General features: G+C 42.8%; 1 protein-coding gene across 1 annotated transcript; it reads right to left on the bottom strand.

Moving 5' to 3' along the window:
* Positions 1–6,576: 6,576 nt before the first annotated feature.
* apcdd1l (adenomatosis polyposis coli down-regulated 1-like) lies at positions 6,577–21,637 on the bottom strand. Its single transcript, XM_035151394.2, has 4 exons — positions 21,005–21,637; positions 9,912–10,101; positions 8,577–9,096; positions 6,577–8,156 (listed from the first exon to the last, which is right to left on the bottom strand). The coding sequence occupies exons 1-4, from the start codon at positions 21,081–21,083 to the stop codon at positions 7,392–7,394; spliced, it is 1,554 nt and encodes a 517-aa protein (XP_035007285.2). The 5' UTR covers positions 21,084–21,637; the 3' UTR covers positions 6,577–7,391.
* Between the last annotated feature and the right edge of the window lie 325 nt (positions 21,638–21,962).

Genomic DNA, 21,962 nt, shown 5'->3' with positions numbered 1-21,962 from the left:
AGTGTGTGCGTTCACACCTGGCATTAAAATGTGGCCCCACATGCTTCTCATGATCGGGTCTCAGATCGGATCTCACCTCCCTGCTCTATATAAACAAACATGTAAGTCATTTCTGTTCACGAAGACCAAGTTGTGTTGTTTTTTACCCAGTCTGAGAGAACGGGTGTGTCTGATGTCGCTGTGTGTGTGTGTGTGTGTGTGTGTCGTCACGGGCGAGCGAAAGTGAGGTAGGGAGATGAGACAGGAGAATCTGAATGAATCTCGTGCAACTGCTCTGTGAAGAAAGATTTTACCGATTTAATTATATTTAATTTATGTGGTGATCAAATCAGCAAGAAAAGAAAATACGTTTGATTCATAGTGAAACTGCAGCGGGTCAGAGGGCATCAGCTGAGTGGGAGGTCCTTCATATGTGGCCCAGGACGGATTTACGTTCACACTGTTAAAAGAATGTGGACACATGTTGCCCAGGCCGCTGGAATCCGATGGAATCATGTTTTTCTTCATGTACCATCACTTGTTTTTGTCATTTTAGAATGAGCCCTTCATATCTACTCTGGGAGTCGGCCAAGTTGCAACACCATGTTTCTACAGTAGCCCAGATTGGACAAACCAAGCATTCTAGAAAAGGGTGTTTAGTAGGGTTTTACATACAAAGAGTCTGCAATCTGCAACCTCACCACTAGATGCCACTGAATCCTACACACTAACAAGGTATATAAAAGGAAATTACTGGCTGTTTCGTGGTGTTGGATCTGTTCGGTGGTTGGTTAAGTATACAAGCATGAGGTCATGACAGAAAGGAGCCCCCTTTTCTGTTTGGCATCAGATGAATCAGGAAAGTGCAGTCGCTGCCCCGCGCTGCAGCTCTGTGGGCAAAACACAACACTTTGTTCATTTGTCCTGAGGCCAAAAACACACATTTCTCAATAGAAACTCATTTGTTTCAGCTGAGGCAGTGAACCTATGGCAGATGCTATCTTTTATGAGGCAGCTGCAGCTCAAATTCTTATAGAAATAATGGGATTTTCTCAACAGAGCCTGAAATTTGAATGAGTGAGGAGCGGTTGGACGTTGCCCGTACTACTGCACTGATGTCATCTCAGCGATGTGTGCGTGTGTGTGCGTTCACTGCATATGCAAGATTTTTATGGGCAGGCAGGAGATGGGAGGGAGAAAAAAAAAAATCCCTCTGCTGTGTTTTCTATTGAGTCTCCATCCAAAAGCAGCGCTGACTCTTTCTTACCAGAACATTTATCAGACTAAACCACCAAACTGTATGTGGTTTGGAAAATTGGTTTAGCTGAAAGGAAACTCCTTAGGGCTTGTTTTGTTTTGTTTTCTTTTAACAGTCTATAGGAACATTCTTCCAAAAGTCGTATTACAAAGGTTTGGGTCCTTCGCAGTCCAACCCCTCGGAGAAGTCTACAGAAAGTCAAACAACAAACTCAAGAGATTTATTTTCATAAATGTCAGCTAAAACCTCACATGTGTTGCAGAGATCCATGTGAACGACGTGAACTGCACACAGGACAGCTTTCATGCTTTTTCTCCTGTGGCCCTTAAGAGTTTCCTCATCACATTTGTTGCTGGATTGACATAATTTTGGACGTGATTTCTGGTCTGGAGGATTTCAACTGCTTGTTCAGTGAAGGAATTTTGGCCAGTTTACTTGTGTATGACCACGTGTCACCTTAATTCTTGTGTTACTTGGTTTGATACCAACATATTAAGTAATTCAAAGTTTCACACAATGAAACAATTTTTATTTTTTTCTCAACGGAGGTGTTTTAGGAAATGTTCTCATTCTCCGTCTTTCCAACACAAGATCAAAACTACTCATGTTGGTCTGTTAAATATTATATATTAGACTACAACTAACAGATGGTTCTTTTTCAATGAGGATGTATAACGTGTAACTCACTGAGCTTCAGAGGTGGTGTTGCCTCATCAATCAATCAAAGCTTTACTTATAAAGCACCTTTCATGCAGGTTAGTGCCAAGCTTTACATATGATCGACAATATGATGATAAGACAGACATGAGAAAAAAAGAACAAGACCAAATGAAATAATTAACACAATTATAAACAATTAAACCAATTAAACCACATTACAGAGCCATATGAGCTGTTTCCTACTATTTCCATTTTTATGCTTAGTGGAAAGTAATTAAAAACTAATTACTAAGTACTAAATACTTTACTTGACTACTTTGAATTCTTTTGATTTTGTACTTTTACTCCACTTGATTTCAGAGGGGGAATGTTGCATAACATAATATAACGTAACTGACGTAAAACATAGAAACAATGCAACCTGACGTAACGTAACTTAACGTAAAATAACTTAGCGTAACATAACTTAATGTAACGTGACGTAATGTAACGTGACGTAATGTAACGTAGCCTTAAAGTACGCATTGTATATGCATTGATACACAGTAAATAAAATCACCCAACAGTTTATAAAATAGTCAGAATTAGCTCCACGTGGCAACAACATTAAAATACTGCTTTCAAATGAATACTTTCATATTCACGTCACTTAAGCTGATGTTATTTGCACTTTATCAACATCTGGAAGGCAGTACTTTGATTTTTGCACAGTTTTGGCTTGTGACCACACAGTTCTTCTTGTGACCCTTTGGCCGCCGCCCATTTCCGAGGCTGGAAAACCACTGGAATGAACTATAATAATGAAATAATACAAATTAACCTCATTTTAATACCATTAGTTCAGATAATGACTCAAATTAACCTTGTGCAAACACACACACACACACAAATGCATCCAGAATGAAATCATGCTTTTTACTCGACTTACTGCATCGGGTCTGTGTTTTATCTGCTCTTGTTCTGTGGATGTGTTTAATAATCATCCACTGGGACTGATCACTAACAGGTTGGCCCTGCGCTCCTCTCCGCCCTGACAGTCTACTTTATGGCCCACAACCGAAACCACGAACAGACGATGAAAAACTGCGCTGCCCCCCCAACCCTGCTCTCAGTTATCAACACCATCCAGCCGTCTCCAGCTCGGCGGATCTATGCGGTTACCGCTGGATTCACTGGTTTCAACAAGGATTCATCCAGGTTCGGAGTCGGCCCAGCGACATATTGCACACATCATTGTGCAGATAAATGCCGTTCATCCACCCTCAGTTTTTCTTTCAATCAGTGTCTGTTCCTTTTTTTTTTTGTGTGTTGGCTTGTGGGGGTTACAGACCTATATACTCCATCCAAGCCTGGAGGATGACCTCATGGGGCGAGCAGCTGCCATCACCATTCTCGCAGGAGTTAATAGGAACAGTATGTAGCCTCTGGAACAGACTACCTCCTGCTTTCTTTTTTCTTTCTCTCTTTGTCCCCTCCAGTGCAGCACCAAAGGGCCAACTAACATCATTTTACCTTCCTTCATAGCGTATTTATATTGTTTTCACATTTCTCGGAAAACCGCCTCCCTCCGTTCTCATTCATTCTGCCTCATTTTAAAGATGTATGACAGATAAAACCCACCAAGGCAGAGTAGGGTAATGTAATCCTAATGCAGCTCTAATCAATAATTTAGTATTAATAACTACTTGTCAGTGATTGACGTGACAGCCCCATTTATCAATCCACTCTGCGGCTTCCTCCAACTCAACCGAGCTCTTTATTGTCTTTTAGCTTTTGTTTTGCTCTCATGGCAAAGAGCACTCACTGCTCTCCAAGCTCCATTTTGGGCTGCGGCACGCATGCATGTGTTTTCAGAGATAAAGCTACAAGGATGAAGAAGTCTTTGGATTTTCACCCCGATGATTGCAACATTTTCAAGTTATTTCAGAGTAAAATGAATCTAAGATGTTACTTGCATGTTGTGCTTCAGGAATCAATGAATTATGGATTGAAGATGAATCAGGTGGAGTCTATGAAGGCAAAGCAGTGTCACCATCTCCATGTTGGACAGCAGGCTGACTGGAGGACCCACATGAATTTATAGATGAGGCAGTGGCACAAACATGGCCTCTTGTTGCCTTCATTATTTTTCATCTTGAAAAAAAGCCTCTTATATCCAGAGCCTTCAAGTCTTGCCTCAGTGAATTAGCTTGTTAGCAGCTAAATTAGCCCTCAGCTGATGAACACAGTGGAGATATGTGAAGTTGGTTGAGATAATCTAATCAACAGAGCTAAAAGGAGCATGAATATTGGATTTAATCATGTTTATTAAAACTTATTTTTCCAGTTAAGCTCACTGCAGGACTATGTACAGAGTCTTTTTATGAATGAAGTGTAACATTTATGAGAAGGTTTATTGTAGAAAGTGACATTTCCATGTTATTTTTAATTTTTATTATAAAGCAGGTCTAGATGCTGTATAAATACTGTGAAAGTATGAAAGCACTCACCATCTGTGGAGAACTACAAACAGCCAATAGTCAGAAACTGTGCCTTGAAACCAGCCATTTATTAGATTTTATACTTTTACTCCACTTGATTTCAGAGGGGAATATTGCATAACATAATATAACGTAACTGACGTAACATAGCTAAACATTACATTAAATAATTCAACCTAACGTAATGTAACGTAACATTACGTAGCGTAACTAAACATAACATAAAATAACATAACACAATGTGAGGTAATGTTACGTAGCATTAAATAACATAACATACACATTGTATACGCATTGTTACACAGTAAATTAAAAAGATAATTCGTACTTCTGTAGTTTTGTGATGTCACAATGAAACAGTCACTCCCCTGAGTTATTCCCCCAGCGCTGCCCAGCCAACTAAAACACCATAAAAAACACCAGTTGGGTTTCTCTAAGTTTTTAACTTAAATTAACCTCTATTAATGACTCTTATTAGAGTTTTTCTGCTTTGCCCAAAGAACTTGTCAGAGTATAATCATTTTAACACAATTCTTCTTCAAGCGTGAAAGATGAAAACTGAGTTGAACTGAAAGGCCTGCAGTCATTTTGTCGAAGCAGGTGTAAGGATTTTACAAATGTAAGATATCTCTGTGGAGCATGACGCTTCGCTTGCTTCAGTCATAACACAGAAAATCTGGATTTATATATATATATATATATATATATTTAAATATTCCTCTGTTGCCTCCTAACTGCTGCTCTTCTCGGCTCATTAACTGTCAGAGCGACTGCGAAATCTATTTTGTTGGCCGGCGGCTGTGCACTCTCATGATGCCGTGTGCATCCAATCTGATATCCTTCTGTGTGTTTCCAGCAGTTGGAATCTCTTGTGTATTGTGTGAGCCTTGTGACAGTTATTTGGCAGATGAAATGGCAACGCACTCACCTTCTATCTGGGCTTTGAATCATACGAACACCAGAGACACGACGAAATCCTGCTGGGCCAAAAGCCCCAGTCTTCTGTTTGCTTTTTGAAAAAGTAAAACGGCAGCTTTGGGACACACCACAAATAAACTCTCATGTCTGCTCATCTCGGATGTTCCCTCCACCACTTTGTCCAGACAGAGATATCTCAACAGTGACCATGAAATGTTGTACACACATTCATGGTTACCCTGATGATGAATCCCACTGACAAGTGGGAGCCTCTGACTTTTCTTTTAGCGCGACCATAAGGTTAATATTTGTGGTTTGGCATATTTTAACAACTATTAGATGGATCACCATGAAATTTGCTACGGACTCACATGTCCCCCTCAGGATGAATAGGCCTTTTTCATTGCTGAGATTTTAGTATAAAAAGACATTTAGTCAGAATAATTGTAAGTTTTACTCTCCCATAGACTGTGATTAAAGATGGACAACCTGTCTCCATTTCATCCCGTTGTACAAAGATGAAGCTAAAACATCCAGAATAAGCAAATGTAGCAGTGGCAAACCTCCACCTCCCATTCACTTCCAATCTGTTCGAGTGGGGGAGGCGAAAAAAACATTTGCTTCCTGTGACGAGGCAAATCACCGCATTGGCTTTGCGTGGAGTTTAACTTTGGTGACCTTTGACCTGCGATACTGTGACCGTGCCCTGAGGGGACGTCTCATCTTTAAAGCCTTTTGGCGCCACTAGCTGAATGATGTTTCATCCCATGTTATAAAGGAACTGCTGGGTTTGTAAATTTGCTGTCTTGACTATTATGTTCATCACACGCAATGGTCCTTCTTCCGCTTTCCCAAAAATCACAAAGAGTTTATACTTTTATTTTATATCATACATTTTTGTTATATTTTAGAAGCACTTTTAAATTTTATTGATAAGTGCTATACAAATAGTTAAGATAAAATGCCACACAGCATCAAATAATCAATTAAAGGCACATCTACGAGAAAAAGGTATTAGACTTTTAAGTTTAAGTTAACATGGGTGCGAAGTTTATTACCCATGATGCATTATTCAGCTTCACTTTTGGGAAGGTGTCATGTCGTCCATCTTTTTATACAGTCTCTGTTTCCTCCCAGTCTGTGAATCTGCAATGTTAGCATGTTGATGTTAACATGAAGGTCGAGTCCTGCTGAAGAACCGCTATCAAGGCTGAACAAGCCTCACTAGCTGCCCTCAGGCGAGACTCAGTCATGTTTCAAAGACTAGTTCAACACAAGTTATTATGAAAAGTAATTTTTTAATACACATAGAAAAGAATCACTTTCTTAAATGGTGAAACTAACAAAAAATATTAGACCCACATCTTTTTTATCAAAAAGTACATTATAGATGGTTAAAATAAATATTCTTCTGATTTATCTTGACAGTTGATAGAAGAGCAGACTAACGCGCTCTCTGGGGAAGAGATGAGGCCACATTTCACTCCACAGTGGGATCAGACCGATGAAGAGGATATGTGTTAGAGTGCAGACATTTTCTACGTCTTCTTCTTTTCTTTCCAGTATGTTTATATATATATAAAAAAAAAAGATATGTACAAAGTGCATTAGTCAAACTGCATCATGGGGAAAAGTCCACTGGAATGTCCATGGCTTTCATCCCATGTGGAAATAACTGATTCCCTGTTTCATCGTTGTTATAATGTTATTACAGGAAAACAGGATTTATGCAAAATACAAGAATTGATCTGTGAAGTGAGAACAGCTTTTTGATCATTATACTCAAGGAACATGGTTTAAAAGTATATAAATGTATTTTTACATATTGAAATTATGCCACCTGTATATATGTTGAAGGTTTATATACAAATTAGTTTTTAGGTAGAAATGCAGCTGAAGTTAAGAGTCATTAAAGTGAACCTACAGGCAGCATCTGGAAGCCAGATATTAAAAAAATGACTGAGCTCTCTTGAATGTCTCGTCATTTTTTCTGGACCATCACACATGTGGTCGTCATCATGAGGAGGAGGAGGGAGAGAGAGCTTCCAGAAAATGTCCGTTAATGACTTTAGCTGCGAAACAGGTTGAATTAGTCTCTAGAACAAGCTGCACAGCAAAGATGCAAACAACAGCAACATCAGCTGTGCCCGTCTCTCCGTCCCATTGGCTGGTAACTGGACTTGCTTGTTGTTAAATCCTGATCCATAGCGATGAGAGCGCTGTGTGTCTCCTCCGCTGCAAGGCACCATGGGAGCTTGAAAGGAAGTGGGTCTCCGCTGCGGTCGGTCGGGACTGGACCCATCGGTGGGCCTCTCTCCGATGAACAGCAGGGGGTGTTTCCTGTGGTCCAGCTCGGACTTGAAGAGCTCGTACTCCTTGTGCGGCAGCTTGATGCCCAGTACCGTGCACCCGTCAGTGGGGGTCAAGTCCTGCTCCACTCCGACCTCCCAGTGTCCGGCCCGACCACACTTTCCTGGCCTGGTGCCGTTCAGCAGCTTGGCTGTGGGCTCCTCCATGGCCGTGACTCTCACCTGGGTGACCTTGAAGACCAACTCTGTGGCTCCTGAGACCTTGACCGAGGGGTTTCCCTGAGCGTAGTGGCCAGAAGCTCTCAGGGTGAACGTGGGCTGTGAGCAGGCGGGGTCGGAGTAGTGATGGTAGGTGCCCTCCCATGCGTGCTGGTCGGGGTCAAAGGTGAAGTCACGAGTGAGGAAGAGGACGGTGGGACGGGTCTCACAGTGCTGGCTGACCCAACGGCCGGCCAGAGTGAGAGGGGCTGCAGGGCTGCGAGGCAACACCGGGGGGCGCTGCTCTGAGGAGCGGTACACCAGAGCACACACGGGGCAGGGGTGGATGTGATGCTGTTAAAAGGGAGAGATGAGTGTTTTCATTATCATTGTATATTTTATATCAATATTAGTATCACTATGATGAATATTTTTGATACATTTCTTCATCATTCCCTCATCACATTTAAAATGCATCAGGATAATATGATACATTAAACCTCAAGGGAACGTTTCTAAAACACCCCAAAATATTATTATTTATCAATTTAAACTAAAATGATAAAACAATTTATCAATTAATATTGACAGAAAATTCTTCAGCAACAATTTATATGAGCTGTAAAGGGCCAAGAGCATTTGTTCTGTCTCTGAAATTATTTTATACGGTTAACACATAGGCTTTATGTCCCTTGTTGCCCTTGTATTCAGTCTCTCAGGAACATCTTGCATTAGTAAATACACTGAAAACAAAAATACGTTGGAATGTCTCACCATGGCGTTCTGCAGTGGCTGCTGGTACCCTGTGGGTCTATACTGAGTTCTCTGGGTCCAGTCAGTGTGGATGTCTCCTAAGAACAGCTCCTGGATCTTCCCTCCATGGCTGTGATGCTGCGTCTCCACCCGAATCAGACCCATCTCCATCATGGAGAAACCCAGCGCTGCCAGACACCCCCTCCCTGCCCGGGTGTTGTACAGTTCGTACAGCTTCCCCGGCACCACTCGACTCAGGGTCTGGCCCACGCAGGACGAAGGCAGCCTGGAGGACAGCCTCTGAATGGCTGCCAGGCTGTGGACCACGATGCCCACCTTGCTCGGGTGGTGTTCAGCTTCGGTGCCTCCGCGGGTGATCCAGGAGGCCTGGCGCAGACGAAGCTTCCCCCAGATCATCAGGGAGTAGGCCGGGTCCTCGCAGCTGCTGTCGGCGTAGTAGTGCTGCAGGGCTTGGAAGTGACGGCTGGGGTGAAAGGTGTAGGAGCGGGTGAGGAACTCTGGACCGGGCCGAACCTCACATCTGGACACAGAGCGACAGGATGGTTAAAAGTAGATAATAATACAATAAATACACATATTGCCTGTGCCAGCAAAACATTTATCAAAGCACCTTTATATCAAACCAGCGTCACCCTGCACATGTCAGCCAGGGACCGGGCTTTACTTGGCCACAGAGACATATTTTTGACATTTTGACGTAAACTACCTGTGGCAGCTGGTCAGATTTGATCAAAATCTATAAAATAGTGTTTGTAACTGAAACTGACTCCTTTCAATAGCAGCTCAGAAGTACGTCAAAACACACGGCTCCAGGTCTCAAGTCAAGTCTAGTCCTAAAGGAAGTCAAGGATCATGTCCTCGTGTCTGTGACAGTTAATCTGACTCAAGTCCAAGTCAAAAGCTCTGGTCGAATCTCCCTCAAATAATTACTTTTATGCAAAACAATACTTAAGGTTTAAAAGTTATAAGAGACTCTGAATTTGAAAATATAAGGTAAAACAAATGTTGAGCCTCAGGGCTCCGTTGGCCTTGACTCTCTGGATCTCTGGAACTGTAGGAATAAACGTTACCTTTCCAAAAATATTTTCCACATATGTCACGTCTCACACATTCGTCCAAAATCTCCCATTTGGTTTGACATCTGGAAAGTGTGAAGGTCATAGCATCCGATTCACACGGTTTTTATGCCACAGGCGACCCCTTGTACTTTATACAGAAGCATTCTTCACTAATCTAATCCGCTTCTGACTTTAATGGTTCCGTATCTGATAGAAAAGATATTAAATTGTTGACTTTCTCTTATAATGTTTAAGTTAATCACTGCCACGACTTTACCTTGTTGACACCCATGTGCCGTCCAGTCTTGGGGGGACGTCCGCTGTGATTCTCACTCTCTCCTGTGGGTGGCGGTACTGACAGTGGGGCAGCCACTGCAGGCCTTCACTGAGGTTGGAGGAGGAGGAGGAGGTGAAGGAGGCCGAAGGCACCTCCCATAGTTTACTCCCGGTCCCAGCCACAAACACAACTACAGAGGAAGGAGAAGTCAGAAAACAGCCGAGTAAATAATCACTGAGGCTTCATTTAGATTTCCAGGCTGATTCGGGGTGGATGTGGGGAAACGGGGGAAACCGAAACTATTCCCATCAGAAATGGTTATCAGCCTCCTTCATCAGAGGAGGAGGAGGGGAGCGAGCGGGAGCCCGAGTGGGGGGGACGTTCACATCTTCTTTCTGTTACATCTAAACATAATTCTGGTCGAGTGCAGGCTGTAATTTTGGTACATTTTCCATGTAATGAGTCTGTGCTATAGGAACCATACATGGCTGTGAATCAGGATGCTGGCCTCAGTGCAGACAGTTTTGGCTTGTCACTTCAATCGGCCTGCAGCTGCAAAACACAGCCCTTGTTATTGTGTTTGCTTGGGGGCAGGAGGTGTGTGTGTGTGTGTGTGTGTAGGTGATTGTGCATGAGCGTATAGTCTTTGTACAGGAAATATGCATTTCTATCATCGAGAGGAATCAAACGGTGCGTCACTGACAGCAGCATCCAGCCAAGCCAAACACATCTGTCGATATTATGACTCAAGAAACACTTAAGGTGATGAATGTTCTCACCTTGAGTTTTCCCCAACAATGACAGTAAAGTTAATCCGAATGAAAGCACGATTCACTCCATAACACTTATTGATCTGACGCACACATCTGGAGAGTGTCCGCGTAACTGCACTTTCTGCTCCGTGCAACTTGTTGCTTAACGGAGAGGTGTGTGCGTTGTCGACATCAGCGAAGGCCCGAGCGCTCTGATCTGGAGGATTGTCTGATTGCATTTAGACGTGAGGTAACACGCCGGGGTCTGTGTGAGCAACGCATGTGTGCTTTTCTGTGTGTGTGTGTGTGTGAAAGTTACGGCTTCAGTTTCATTCTCCCAAAACAAACGTCAGAAAGCAAAAGGGACGAGTTCTCACAGACATCTCCTGTTTTCTCTCTGATTTTTTCCACCTGTGTTTTTTCTTCTCTCCTCTTCACGGTGAATTATCGCTGCACACTTCATATTTTGCATATACTAAACTTCACAGTGAGCTTAGTGAACTTTTTTTGAACAAAGCCATGCAGGCTAACTTTATGCTAAGCTAAGCTAACCAAACCATCTTATGACCCAGACTTGTCTGTATATTTTACAGACAAATACGAGTATTATCATTCTTCTCATTCAACTCTTTACAGTAGGTTTCCCTAAAATGTCAAGTTTTTGAAAGAAAGATAAGAAAATATATCTGCCACTAATTGATAATCGATCAATTATTTTAATTTTTAAGCAAAAATCGATCCCTGGTTTGTCACTTTGGACACCGAGACATTGTAAAGACTGGTTATTTTTCACATTTTCTAAACAAAACTAGAACGGCTCTCAGGAGGGTGAACACTTATAACAAGGCCCAACAGTCCCCTGATGCAGCCACATTTAGATCTGCTAGATCAGGATTTTTATTTGGATCCACACCAAGATTTCTTTCAATCATGATCCATCAGTAATTTTCTGGGAAATCGATGAAAATGTCCCCAGAAAGGCCTCATCTGGCACTGATGAAAAAAAGGCCTGCATCTGCCCCTTTGTCTCGATCTCCACCAAAATGTAATGGTTTCTTCTCGTGGCCCATGTCCCATCCTTCCACCAAGTTTTGACTTGGACAACGGACAAGGGCAAAACCATAACCTCCCTGACAGAGGTAACAATCGATTTTTAAGGACAAATTCTGCAGATTATTCAGTAATGAAAATAATTGTTGTTTTCCTTTTCCCCCTTTCGCTCCCTCGTGTCCCCACAGCTCTCACATTCCTCCTCTCACTTTCTAAACTTCCCCGGGACAGAGAGACAGCTTTATGGAGGTAATCTCACTCCGCTTTCCTCTCCCTTCACTTAAGATGCACATGGGGAGCGGATCACCTGTCGAGCCTCCAGTTGAGCTGGGACTTAGCTGTGGAGGGGTCAGCTCAGCAGATCGCTCTCTTCTGAGCAGACGGAGCCGGAGGAAAAAGGGCTCCGAATGGAAAGTGTGCGACGGTGCCATTTTTTCCTGTAAAGGGCTCCAAGATGGAGAGGCGTTTATTAACCCTGTTAGAGACAGAGGCAGGATGTGTTTTATTCCCTCTCAGTCTTGGAATGCTTCCCACACGCTGACCACAACCACAGACGTGTGTGTAGAGAGTGCAGTCATTTCCAAGCATCCTTCCACCTGACACACACACACACACACACACACACACACACACACACACACACACACACACACACACACACACACACACACACACACACACACACACACACACACACACAAAACCTTGCACTTCTATATTAGTGAGGTCACTCATTGACATAATGCATTCTCTTCCCACTCATCCTATAACTCCCAACCTCAGTCTGTAAGACCTATGCTTAAAAAGGTCATAACAAAGATGCACAAGTACGCACACACACACACACACACACACACACACACACACACACACACACACACACACACACACACACACACACACACACACACACACACACACACACACACACACACACACACACACAACACAGTTACAGACCTAAAGACCAAATCTAAGATGAAAGCAGGTTTCTCCTCCGTCTGTCTGTTTGATGGGATGATTAATGCTTCTCTTTCCTGTCGGGGACACTGAAGTGCATGTTTGCAATTTTCTCCCCCGCGCATGTGACGTGTTTGTTTATGCTCCGTGTCACTGCAGCTGGCGAGGGAACCCGGTCAGTTGGACCCAGCTGCGTTCCCACAGGAGACCTCGGAGCAGAAATACTAATCAGGATTAATTCATTTCCACGGCGCCTTGCAAGTCACTCGATCGGCCTGTTTTGTGTTACCCCATCTTTGTTGCTGCATGCGTGCAACATGTTGCCTGTAGTGGTCACAGTGCATGAGCAGAGAGGCTGGAGTCACAGCATGTGATGTGGAGTCACCCGGGCTGCTAAATTTGAGTTTCTGTTTTTTGCCAAAGTATTTCTATAGAGTGATTCTTAAGGTCACTTGTCATTCAGCCCCGCTCGCTCCCTTGGATCTCCTTCCAGTTGGGCATATGGTTGCATTTACGAAAAGAGTTCTCATAAAAAGCAGAGCTTAGTAAAACAAAATTGCTCATCGTGGGGTTTTAAATATTCTTCTACGAAAGGCCCTGGCCCAACCACAAGTGAGGCGATGTTGTAATACATATGATAATAACCAACCCCCGTCTCAATTTGGTGGAGTCTGGGGACTATTTCGGTTGATTCACTTCCTACATAGGAAGTCAAATATCATTAGTTTTACCCTAAAACGTCCCCACTGATTTATTATTTTTCGCTCTGGACCCTCAAACTTCCCACTGATGCAGTCCACACCTCCCAGTGACAGAATAATAACCTGTTTCAAAAACAAAGCATTTTACCATTGAAAATTAGAGGATGTCCGGTTCCACCCTGATGAGAACGGTGGCCTTTGACTTTATGAGGTATTATATATGTATGTAGAATTAAGGTTTACTGAGAAAACATTATGATAAAGTGCTTTTTGCTGTAATTCTAAGGTGTTGAGTGAGAAAGCTCATTAGAGAGCAGTAGGCTAACTACAGTGTTCACACAACTTCATAATCAATCGGCAAATCATTTCTCCTTCAATTATTTATTGATTATAAATCAGAAGGTAAATTTAACTCATATAATGATTAACTCTGCTCACTTTAAATGACGTCATCACGTTAGTAATAACAGGCCATAATAAAAACATATGACGTCCCGTGTTCTGTACGGACAGGTGAGCAGAGCACCTGTCAACACCTGCAGTTGTCATTGGTCAGTTCAGTCACGTGACAGCCAATCAGCATGTGACATTTCAGCAGAAAGTCTCCCGCCTTGTAACTTTGAGCAATTATTTGATTCCCCAATCTTCTGAAAATGAATCACCAATTTAATATGATAGTATAATAATTGTTTTGAAGTGTTTTTCTTTAAACTAAACTTAAAAACCGTCACAGCTTCGGAAATGTCCGGCCTCCAGTTTTTTTCTCATCTTTGGGTTTGGGGCAGTTGGTCAAACAAAACATTTACATTTACTGACATTGCTTTGGGCTGTAAGAGACTGTGATAGTAATTGTTCCCTTTTTTGGATGTTTTGTTCACTAAACAATGGTTTATTGATTTATTGGAAAATCTTGGCAGTTGAGAAACAGTCGAATACAGAAATAGTTTGTATATATTCTGTATTGTTTTTGCACTGCTCTTCACCCATCGTTCTTTTTATATATTGTCTATTTTTGCCCTTTTCTGAGGTTAATGTTCACTGTATGTTCATTTACGTTGTAGGTACAATGAGAGCAATGCTAAACTGGAGTCATATTCCACTTAATTGGCCAAAAAAGCTGATTCTTACAGATCATGAAAACAATTTTTGGTTTTGGCCTAAATGAGATAAGGCAGCATGTCCTTCTCCTCATGAAGACCAGGGGCTGTTGATCAATATACAGACTCATGAGTTATGGTGGAAGTTTTAGTTAAAGAGCAGGCGAACTGATCATTCTGCTCATGTGCAGAAAACCTGACTACACACTCACAAGCAGCTGAACAACACATGTACATGAGCTACAGACAACACACCATTCACCCCGCAGCGCCACAGTTCCCCCACAAGAGGTCAGTGCAGCAGCCTGTGGCCTGCGTGTGGTCTGGACGGTCAGTCCGTCATCACCAGTGACTCTGCAGCAGCCGGCCGCCCTCGCCTCATCCCACTGATGACCGGCCAAAGTCATCTACCTGGCCGTGAGCTTCCATGTCTCCGTTCTGTTTTCCACACGCAGAACAAATGCATGCTCGCACGCTCACAGAGACACACACTGATGTACAGTAGGGCCGCAGAAGGGATACCATTTATACAGGACCTCCAGGCTGCCCTCTGTTTGTTTGTTTGCATTTGTGATTAGGGTTTGGCAGCCGCCGGTCTCCTCTCTCTCGCGCGTCTCATCCACGGAGCCAAAGTCAGAAACCGGTTTAATGCACTTCTTTATTCTGAGCCATCCTGGAAAAACAAGAACCAGACGCAGGCACTTTTTGATTCAGGCCTAGCTTTGCAGAGGGAAATCAAGTGCTTGACATTTAAGTCAAGCCAGTGCCTCATTCATTAGAGAGAGACGCCTTTGTCTGATTCATAGTTCTCATACTTGTCTTGGCTTTTAACAGGAGAATCACCAAACCGGCCAACGTGGAGGCAGCGGAGGTGAAAGGAAATCGATTCTCTCCCAGAGAAAATGTTGTTGGTGAACTGAAATGATGGCAAAGTCCTCCATGTTCCAGTATTCTAACTGCTTCCTCGTGTGTTTCCTTCGTTCCTAGCCCATTTCTTTCAGTGTGGCTGCTGTGTCTATCCCCCCCCCCCGTGAACTGTACAGCCACTCTCATCTCTCTTTGCCTCAGTGCTGCAGGACAAAACCCACCCAACTGTCCCTGAAGTGCCCGTGCCCTCTTGGCCCACATCCCCCTCCCCTGATGAAAAAGCTCTGACGTTTACGGCTCATTTCTTCTGGATGGTTCTCAGATTTCTTTTTTTTTCTTTCTTCTCTCTATCTCTGTCGGTGGTGGATGAGATGAATGAAGTTTGTCAGGAGGATGGGGGGGTGGGAGGCAGGGCGAGGCGTCTTCATGTGCTGCAGGGACAAGATTAGTGAGCTGCACGAGTATGTGTGTATGTGTGTGTGTGAGCAGAAATATCAAATGCTACTGTAGCTCAGAGATTCCACATATTTAAGTGACTGCTGGACATTATTCACAAATCACAGCTGCTCTGAGTTGCTGAGCGCTCCTCCACATAGGTGTGATCAGATGGAGAGTCCTGACTCTTCTAGGGATACTTAAGAATACTTATTTTTATATTCATCTTTCGCACACATTTATTTTTGAATAACTGTCACAGGCCAAAAGAAGAAGAACTATTCTGCAGTTTAGAAAAAAGTCTAATGAAAAGATTTGAAAAATAATAAGTGTAAAATATCCTTTTCTTTATTTCGCTATATATCTTATGACGCCATAGAAGGGTCCTCATCCCAGTGTTGAGAACCATCGTTATAACTAATAAATTAAAAATACCTTGGGTTTTTGTTTGGTTTTCCAACTGGAAACTACCCACATATCGATGAATACAGCGATTTCCATCAATATCATAATTTTGTCCACCATCCCACAGGAGACACGTTAATTTTTGAATTAATAAGCAGTTGCACTATACTGCTGTAAAACCTGTTTTATTATGCTGTAGTTGTTGCTTGAAAGACTAAATGAAAGTGTAAATCTTTTATTTAAAAAAGTTCTCGACAGCAAAAGCAGTTACTTTGCTTGTTGCTCCATCAAAAGTGCCTTTAGTCAACTCGTCACATCCTGTGTCTCCCACACAGAAACAGAAGACAAGATACTGTCTGTTTAAGTCTTACCAACCGAATGTACGTAGGAACAAACCTCCTCATCACATATCTCACTGCAGCCGAAATTAATATCAACCCTCAAACAAACTTTCAGTAAAAGCCCGTCCACACTCTGAGATTTTCAAATGTCCGACACCAAAGTTTACAAGTGTGGTACAGTCTCTGGAAGTCAGTCCCAAACAGGGGTTACTGTGAGAAGCGCTGACCGACGGCCTATTTCGAGCTTTGGTGACCATGACTGCCTGGTTGTGTGGGAAATATGGGACCAAAATCACACTGCGGATGTAGGATCCACATCTACAAACCAAACAGGATACAGCATTAAATGATGAAGAATGAAGAGGCTTGTCATCAACAGCTTGTCAGCACAATTTTTTTAAAACAACACACACGGACACACACACACACACACACACACACACACACACACACACACACACACACACACACACACGAAATGATGGAGGCAAAAAATAAAAAGACGGTTGTGGGCCTGGCATATGAGGATGTAAATCTTTCTTTCTGCTCATCACAGCTTCACCATATATTCAACACAGGATCTGAAATGCCTCAAAATCTTCTCATCTCATACAAACTTGAGGCAACAAACTTACACAATTGCTGACAATGCAGAATGTACTGTGGCCTTGTGACAGCACAGGTTGAATCCCAAATTATCGATGTAACCAGGTTACTCGAATTTGCAACTGTAATGTGATTACTGAGATTAAAAGAGCCGGAATGATTAATCTATTAGTTGATTATGTATTTAATGATCAATTTACTGCTTAAGTAATTTTTCAAGCAAAAATTGTGAAACAATGTCAAATATTTCTTTTTGGTTTCTGATTCCTGTTTGTTTTTGTAATATCAATGTAAACTACACGTTTTTGTGTTTTTTGACTTTTGGTTGAACAAAACAAGTCTGAATTGAACATAAAGTTCAGACCTGTGACGTTGTTCTCTTTTGATTCTTCATAAACTAAGTGATTTATTGATAAAACAAGCATCAGATGAAACACTGAAGCCATGTTTGTTGGTTATCGGCCTCGCTGCTGCAGCGCCCTGCTTCTGTTTCCCTCACTTCGCTCCACGCTTGTCGCCAAAGTCAGGCAAAGGTCAGGTTGATTTAGAGATTTAGAGAACATGAGGTCTGTTGTGTTATTCTAACCCTCAGTCCGCCTTCCCTTTTTGGGCTTTAACCCCAGTGTGTCTCCCAGACCACGAGTATCCCTCTGTCCCTGGGGCAGCACATGGACGTCTACTGTTGTCTTTTCATCACAGTGTAAGCTGGTTAATCCGGCGGCCTCGTTTATTTAGAGAAGGGATCTACCGGGGTTTGCCCAGTGGACGCCACTGCCAGGTCCACTGTGGTTATAATGGAACTCTGGCTCCTGTTCACGAGGCAGCATCGCGCAGATCGTCCCGTCGCTTTTCACACCCTCACCACGGAGAAAACAGCTGCTACATCAAACCAACGCATCCACCTACTCCACCGTGTTCTCATCTTTTCATCCTTTCAGCTCTACGAGCTCAAACAAAACATTTCCGCTGTTCTTCATCAAGCACTGATGGATGTTTAGTTTTCGGGCTATCAGACACGAAAGGAGATGCCTGATTATGAGCACCTGACATGCAATGCGGTGTCTCTTCGTGGTTCGAGAAGTTAATAGCGGACAAGAGAAGTTGATGGTCCGTTGATGTTTTGGAGCTGCGATTACATCGGTTATACCTTAATCAAAAAGATCAGGTTTGGAGGCGTTTTTTTGGGGGAGATCCAGTCGGTGTGTGTTTCACATACTTGGAGAGTGTCATGTTTAAAGTGAACTGCTATGGGCCGGAACTGGAACACTGCATCCAAGGTTTCATTTAAATTAATGTGATCAAGGGGTTGGATCAAGAAATATTCACATCCAGTTCAGTTCAGTTCAGTTCAGATCTTTATTGACCCGCGAGAGGAAATTCTTCTCTCCGCCAGACCTTATCCAAACATTTACTGTAAAGTCTCTTCTGTAACAGCACATCGGAGACTTTTATCTAGAAGACTGGAAATACTGGTTCAAGACCAGCTGTTTGTAGCTTTAAAGTTTGAGTTCAAAGGGTGATCAGTATGGAGTCAATATGTCAAAGTCAGTGTTATTTAAAGGCGGGGTAAGCGATTTAAATTCAGTGAATTTTTGGTCAAATTCTGCTAATATCTCCTCATGGTCCATGGCTAGCTGTACTTTCTGTCTGAAAAAAAAATCTAGTTTAAATACACCACCCTGTCTCTATTTGGGAAAAATAGAAAGAATGACAACCCGTACTGCAAAATACAGTTCCAGCCAATCAGCAACAAGGGTGTATGTGCTTGTGCAGATGGCGATGAAGGTCTCTGAACCAGAAACAGACATTTTCATGGGAACTGTCAGAACCAGTATGAACTAATGGAACGTCAATCCTCCTTCTTGAAGCGATTTTAATAAAACACATGGAAACATCCACTGTTAGATCTAGAACCTCTTCCTCATACTATCGAGGGATGAGAGGACCTGTAAAATTGTCCTCTGAAAGCGTACACCGCGAACGTAATAACTACTGTTAGCCACTGGAAATGCTAACACCGCTATCTCACGGGACGTTAATCCCACAATAACGTTTTTACAGTAGCAGACGACAGCTATTTGAAAGAAGACAACTCAATAACGAAAGGCCGAACATTGAGCCGCTTCAACGGTGGAGAGACCACCGGGAGATGAAAGGCGATGGCAGGTGGGTAACTTTCATTTTCTTTAGCTCACTAATGTCTGTGGTAGCTAAATCCTTTTGAGATCAGTGGTTCACCTCGGAATTGTGAGGGGTGGAGCTTCTGTAGGAGCAGTGACAGGAGGAGCGATTTGTTTTCGTCTTGAGTTCAAACTATAGTCATTCCCTGCAGTTGCTTTCCCCATTTTTAAGACAGACGGGAAGCTTTTCTCATGCAGAGAAACAACTTTACACTTGTCGAAATTCATCTATATACAAATTTTATGGCCCAAACGATTCCACTTTGATATCAGTGGCCCTTAAAATTTATTTCTAATCGGTTTTCAAACTGTCTGTTTGGGGCAGGACTCAGTCGTCCCATGCTCCTCTAGAAAACATTTCACAGATATCGTTCCAGTCTGTTAATATGCCCGTGAAACAGCTTCATCAGTGATAGCTGGAGGGGAGGAGGCTGGTTTTGGGCTGCTGTCTCCTGCCGCCCGTCACCCTAACCAGCCCTGATGGGTAAAAAGCTGAGCATCTGCGATCGAGGCCATGGCGGCTGGACAGTCGGCTCTGCACAGCAGCCTGAGGTGGGGTCAGTAATGGCGGTCTCCTGTTATTCTAACCATTAACATAATGGCAACATTAGTTCCAGGGCCACGCTTCCCTGCTCCTGGGGAACCATTGTTTAAAGGCACAGCTCCTTTTCAAGACGCCACTGACCACTGATGCTTTGAAGACCCTCGCCGCAGCAGAGGGGGAACACAGACCGGGCATTCATAAGTCTAACGTCAGCACAGGTTGTGTTTTTATTTTTCACATGTGATGATCCACATGTTGAACTTTTGCAAATTGTTTGAATTGTGACAAATTACATAACAACTTCCTCGTAATTATGAGTCTGTCCGTTATAATCTCTTCCTTTTTGTCTCCGTGTCCTGCCCCGTGTGCTCCTGGAGCTAAAATCTCCCCTGAAAGTGTTCAGCTGATTCCTCACATGAGAGAACATTTATCTCATTGTTTTCATACTGGAGCGGCTTTGGAGGACAGAGGAAAATCTGCCATAATCTTTAAAGATCAGATTCTAATGGAAAGATTTACACTGCAAATTAACTTACACCGAAAAAACAACTTTAACGCATCAGTCGAGTTGGTGGAGTTAGAAAATTCCTGAAAAGGTGAAAAGTACTGTGAAGTATGTAAAACTGAAATGTGGAGTGTGACCTTGAAACAGTTTTTCATTATTTTTGCGTTCAGGATTTACTCGATTACGCATTATTATGTTATAACGTCACAGATACTACATCGCGTTAGCATGAGTGTTTCTCTGGTTACATTTTGAGCTACTACACCTACTACAGTTGACAGTTTGCTAGCTAGCTATAACCTTTTCCCTCAAATAAATCATCTCAGGCTTTGAATTGAAATTTGAAATTTGAAATTTGAAGTTTTTCAAATTTGTTGAGGTGGTTAATAATATAGTAATTTTTCGGACGTGTGACAAACTCACATGAACACATGCAGTCTTCACATGGACTTTCCAAATTTTTTAAACTTAAGACGACCACATTTTTTGGATCAAAATAAGGTTATAAATACAACTTAAATCAGACTAAATCTGCATCACTTCATGGAACAGAAATATATCATTAAAGAGTTGAGTTAAAAACTAAAAATATATTTAAAAAGCTGTGTAGACAGACACACTGCCATCCTGCAGACAGTGGTTGCACTCACCTTGCCACAGCAGCCAGACTCCCCTCAACAGGTGACTGAAACGTCCGCTTGACATGTTTCCTGCTTCCGCACACTTCATTCACACACACACTCACACACACTCACACACTCACACACTGCTCTGAAAACAAACTTTGATCCCCGGGAAATCCAAGAAACAGAGAGGCTCCTGTCAGCGAGAGACGATCAGGCAGGATATCACCATGACAGGAGCTCATATATAAAATGTCCAGTAATCCCTCGGATGAAACTCTGCTCTCTTCTTCAGCCAGACTTCTGTCTTTCCTCTTCTTCTTTTTCTTTTTCCTCTTCTTCTTCTTCTTCTTCCTCTTCTTCTTCTTCTACCTCCACTTCTTGGCTTCCATGGTCAAACTGTGAAGAAAGTCCTCAGACGGAACCTCTTGCTTCATGCAACTTCTCCACACTGGTGCTTCCCTGCAGTTGGTGAGAGGGAGAGTAAATGCTCTCTCTCTCTTTCTCTCTCTCTCTCTCTCTCTCTCTCTCTCTCTCGTTCTCTCTCCACCCCCCCACACCTCTCTCTCTTTCTCTCTCTCTATCACACACTGCTGGTTCACCACTGTGCAGCCCTGTGGATCTGTTCCACTTGATGCATGTGCAGCCAGTGTGTGTGTGTGCATGTAAGAGGGAGGGAGTGTTTTGTGTGTGTGTGTGAAGTGCGTCCTGTCTGGCTCTTAAAGTTTTGAGTTGAGAGGAGGGAGGAGAGAGAGGGAGAGAGATGGAGGGAGGGCAGAGATGGAGAACATTTTAGAGTGTGTGTGTGTGTGTGTGTGTGTGTGTGTGTGTGTGTGTGTGTGTGTGTGTGTGGAGGAGGGAAGCTTCAACTTCCTAAAGTAAGAGCTCTGGGGAGCTTTTAGGCTAAGGTGTAAAAGTGCAGTGGTGAATAGGAATTAACACTTCAGCCAATAAACTAAACACGTTTTTCACTTACTGCATCGCT

Source organism: Hippoglossus stenolepis, chromosome 3, assembly GCF_022539355.2.
Source record: "Hippoglossus stenolepis isolate QCI-W04-F060 chromosome 3, HSTE1.2, whole genome shotgun sequence".
Lineage (NCBI taxonomy): Eukaryota > Metazoa > Chordata > Actinopteri > Pleuronectiformes > Pleuronectidae > Hippoglossus > Hippoglossus stenolepis.
The sequence above is the reverse complement of the archived record's forward strand: the minus strand, read 5'-3'. Positions and strand labels throughout refer to the sequence as shown.

Bases quoted from the DNA above. Each gene is read 5' to 3' on its own strand.
- apcdd1l (XM_035151394.2), bottom strand. From the start codon at position 21,083: ATGAAGTGTGCGGAAGCAGGAAACATGTCAAGCGGACGTTTCAGTCAC. The intron at 10,102-21,004 runs GTGAGTGCAACC...CTTCCTCTGTAG, and splicing joins AGTCTGGCTGCTGTGGCAAG to TTGTGTTTGTGGCTGGGACC. The intron at 9,097-9,911 runs GTAAAGTCGTGG...CTCTGTGTCCAG, and splicing joins GGCACATGGGTGTCAACAAG to ATGTGAGGTTCGGCCCGGTC.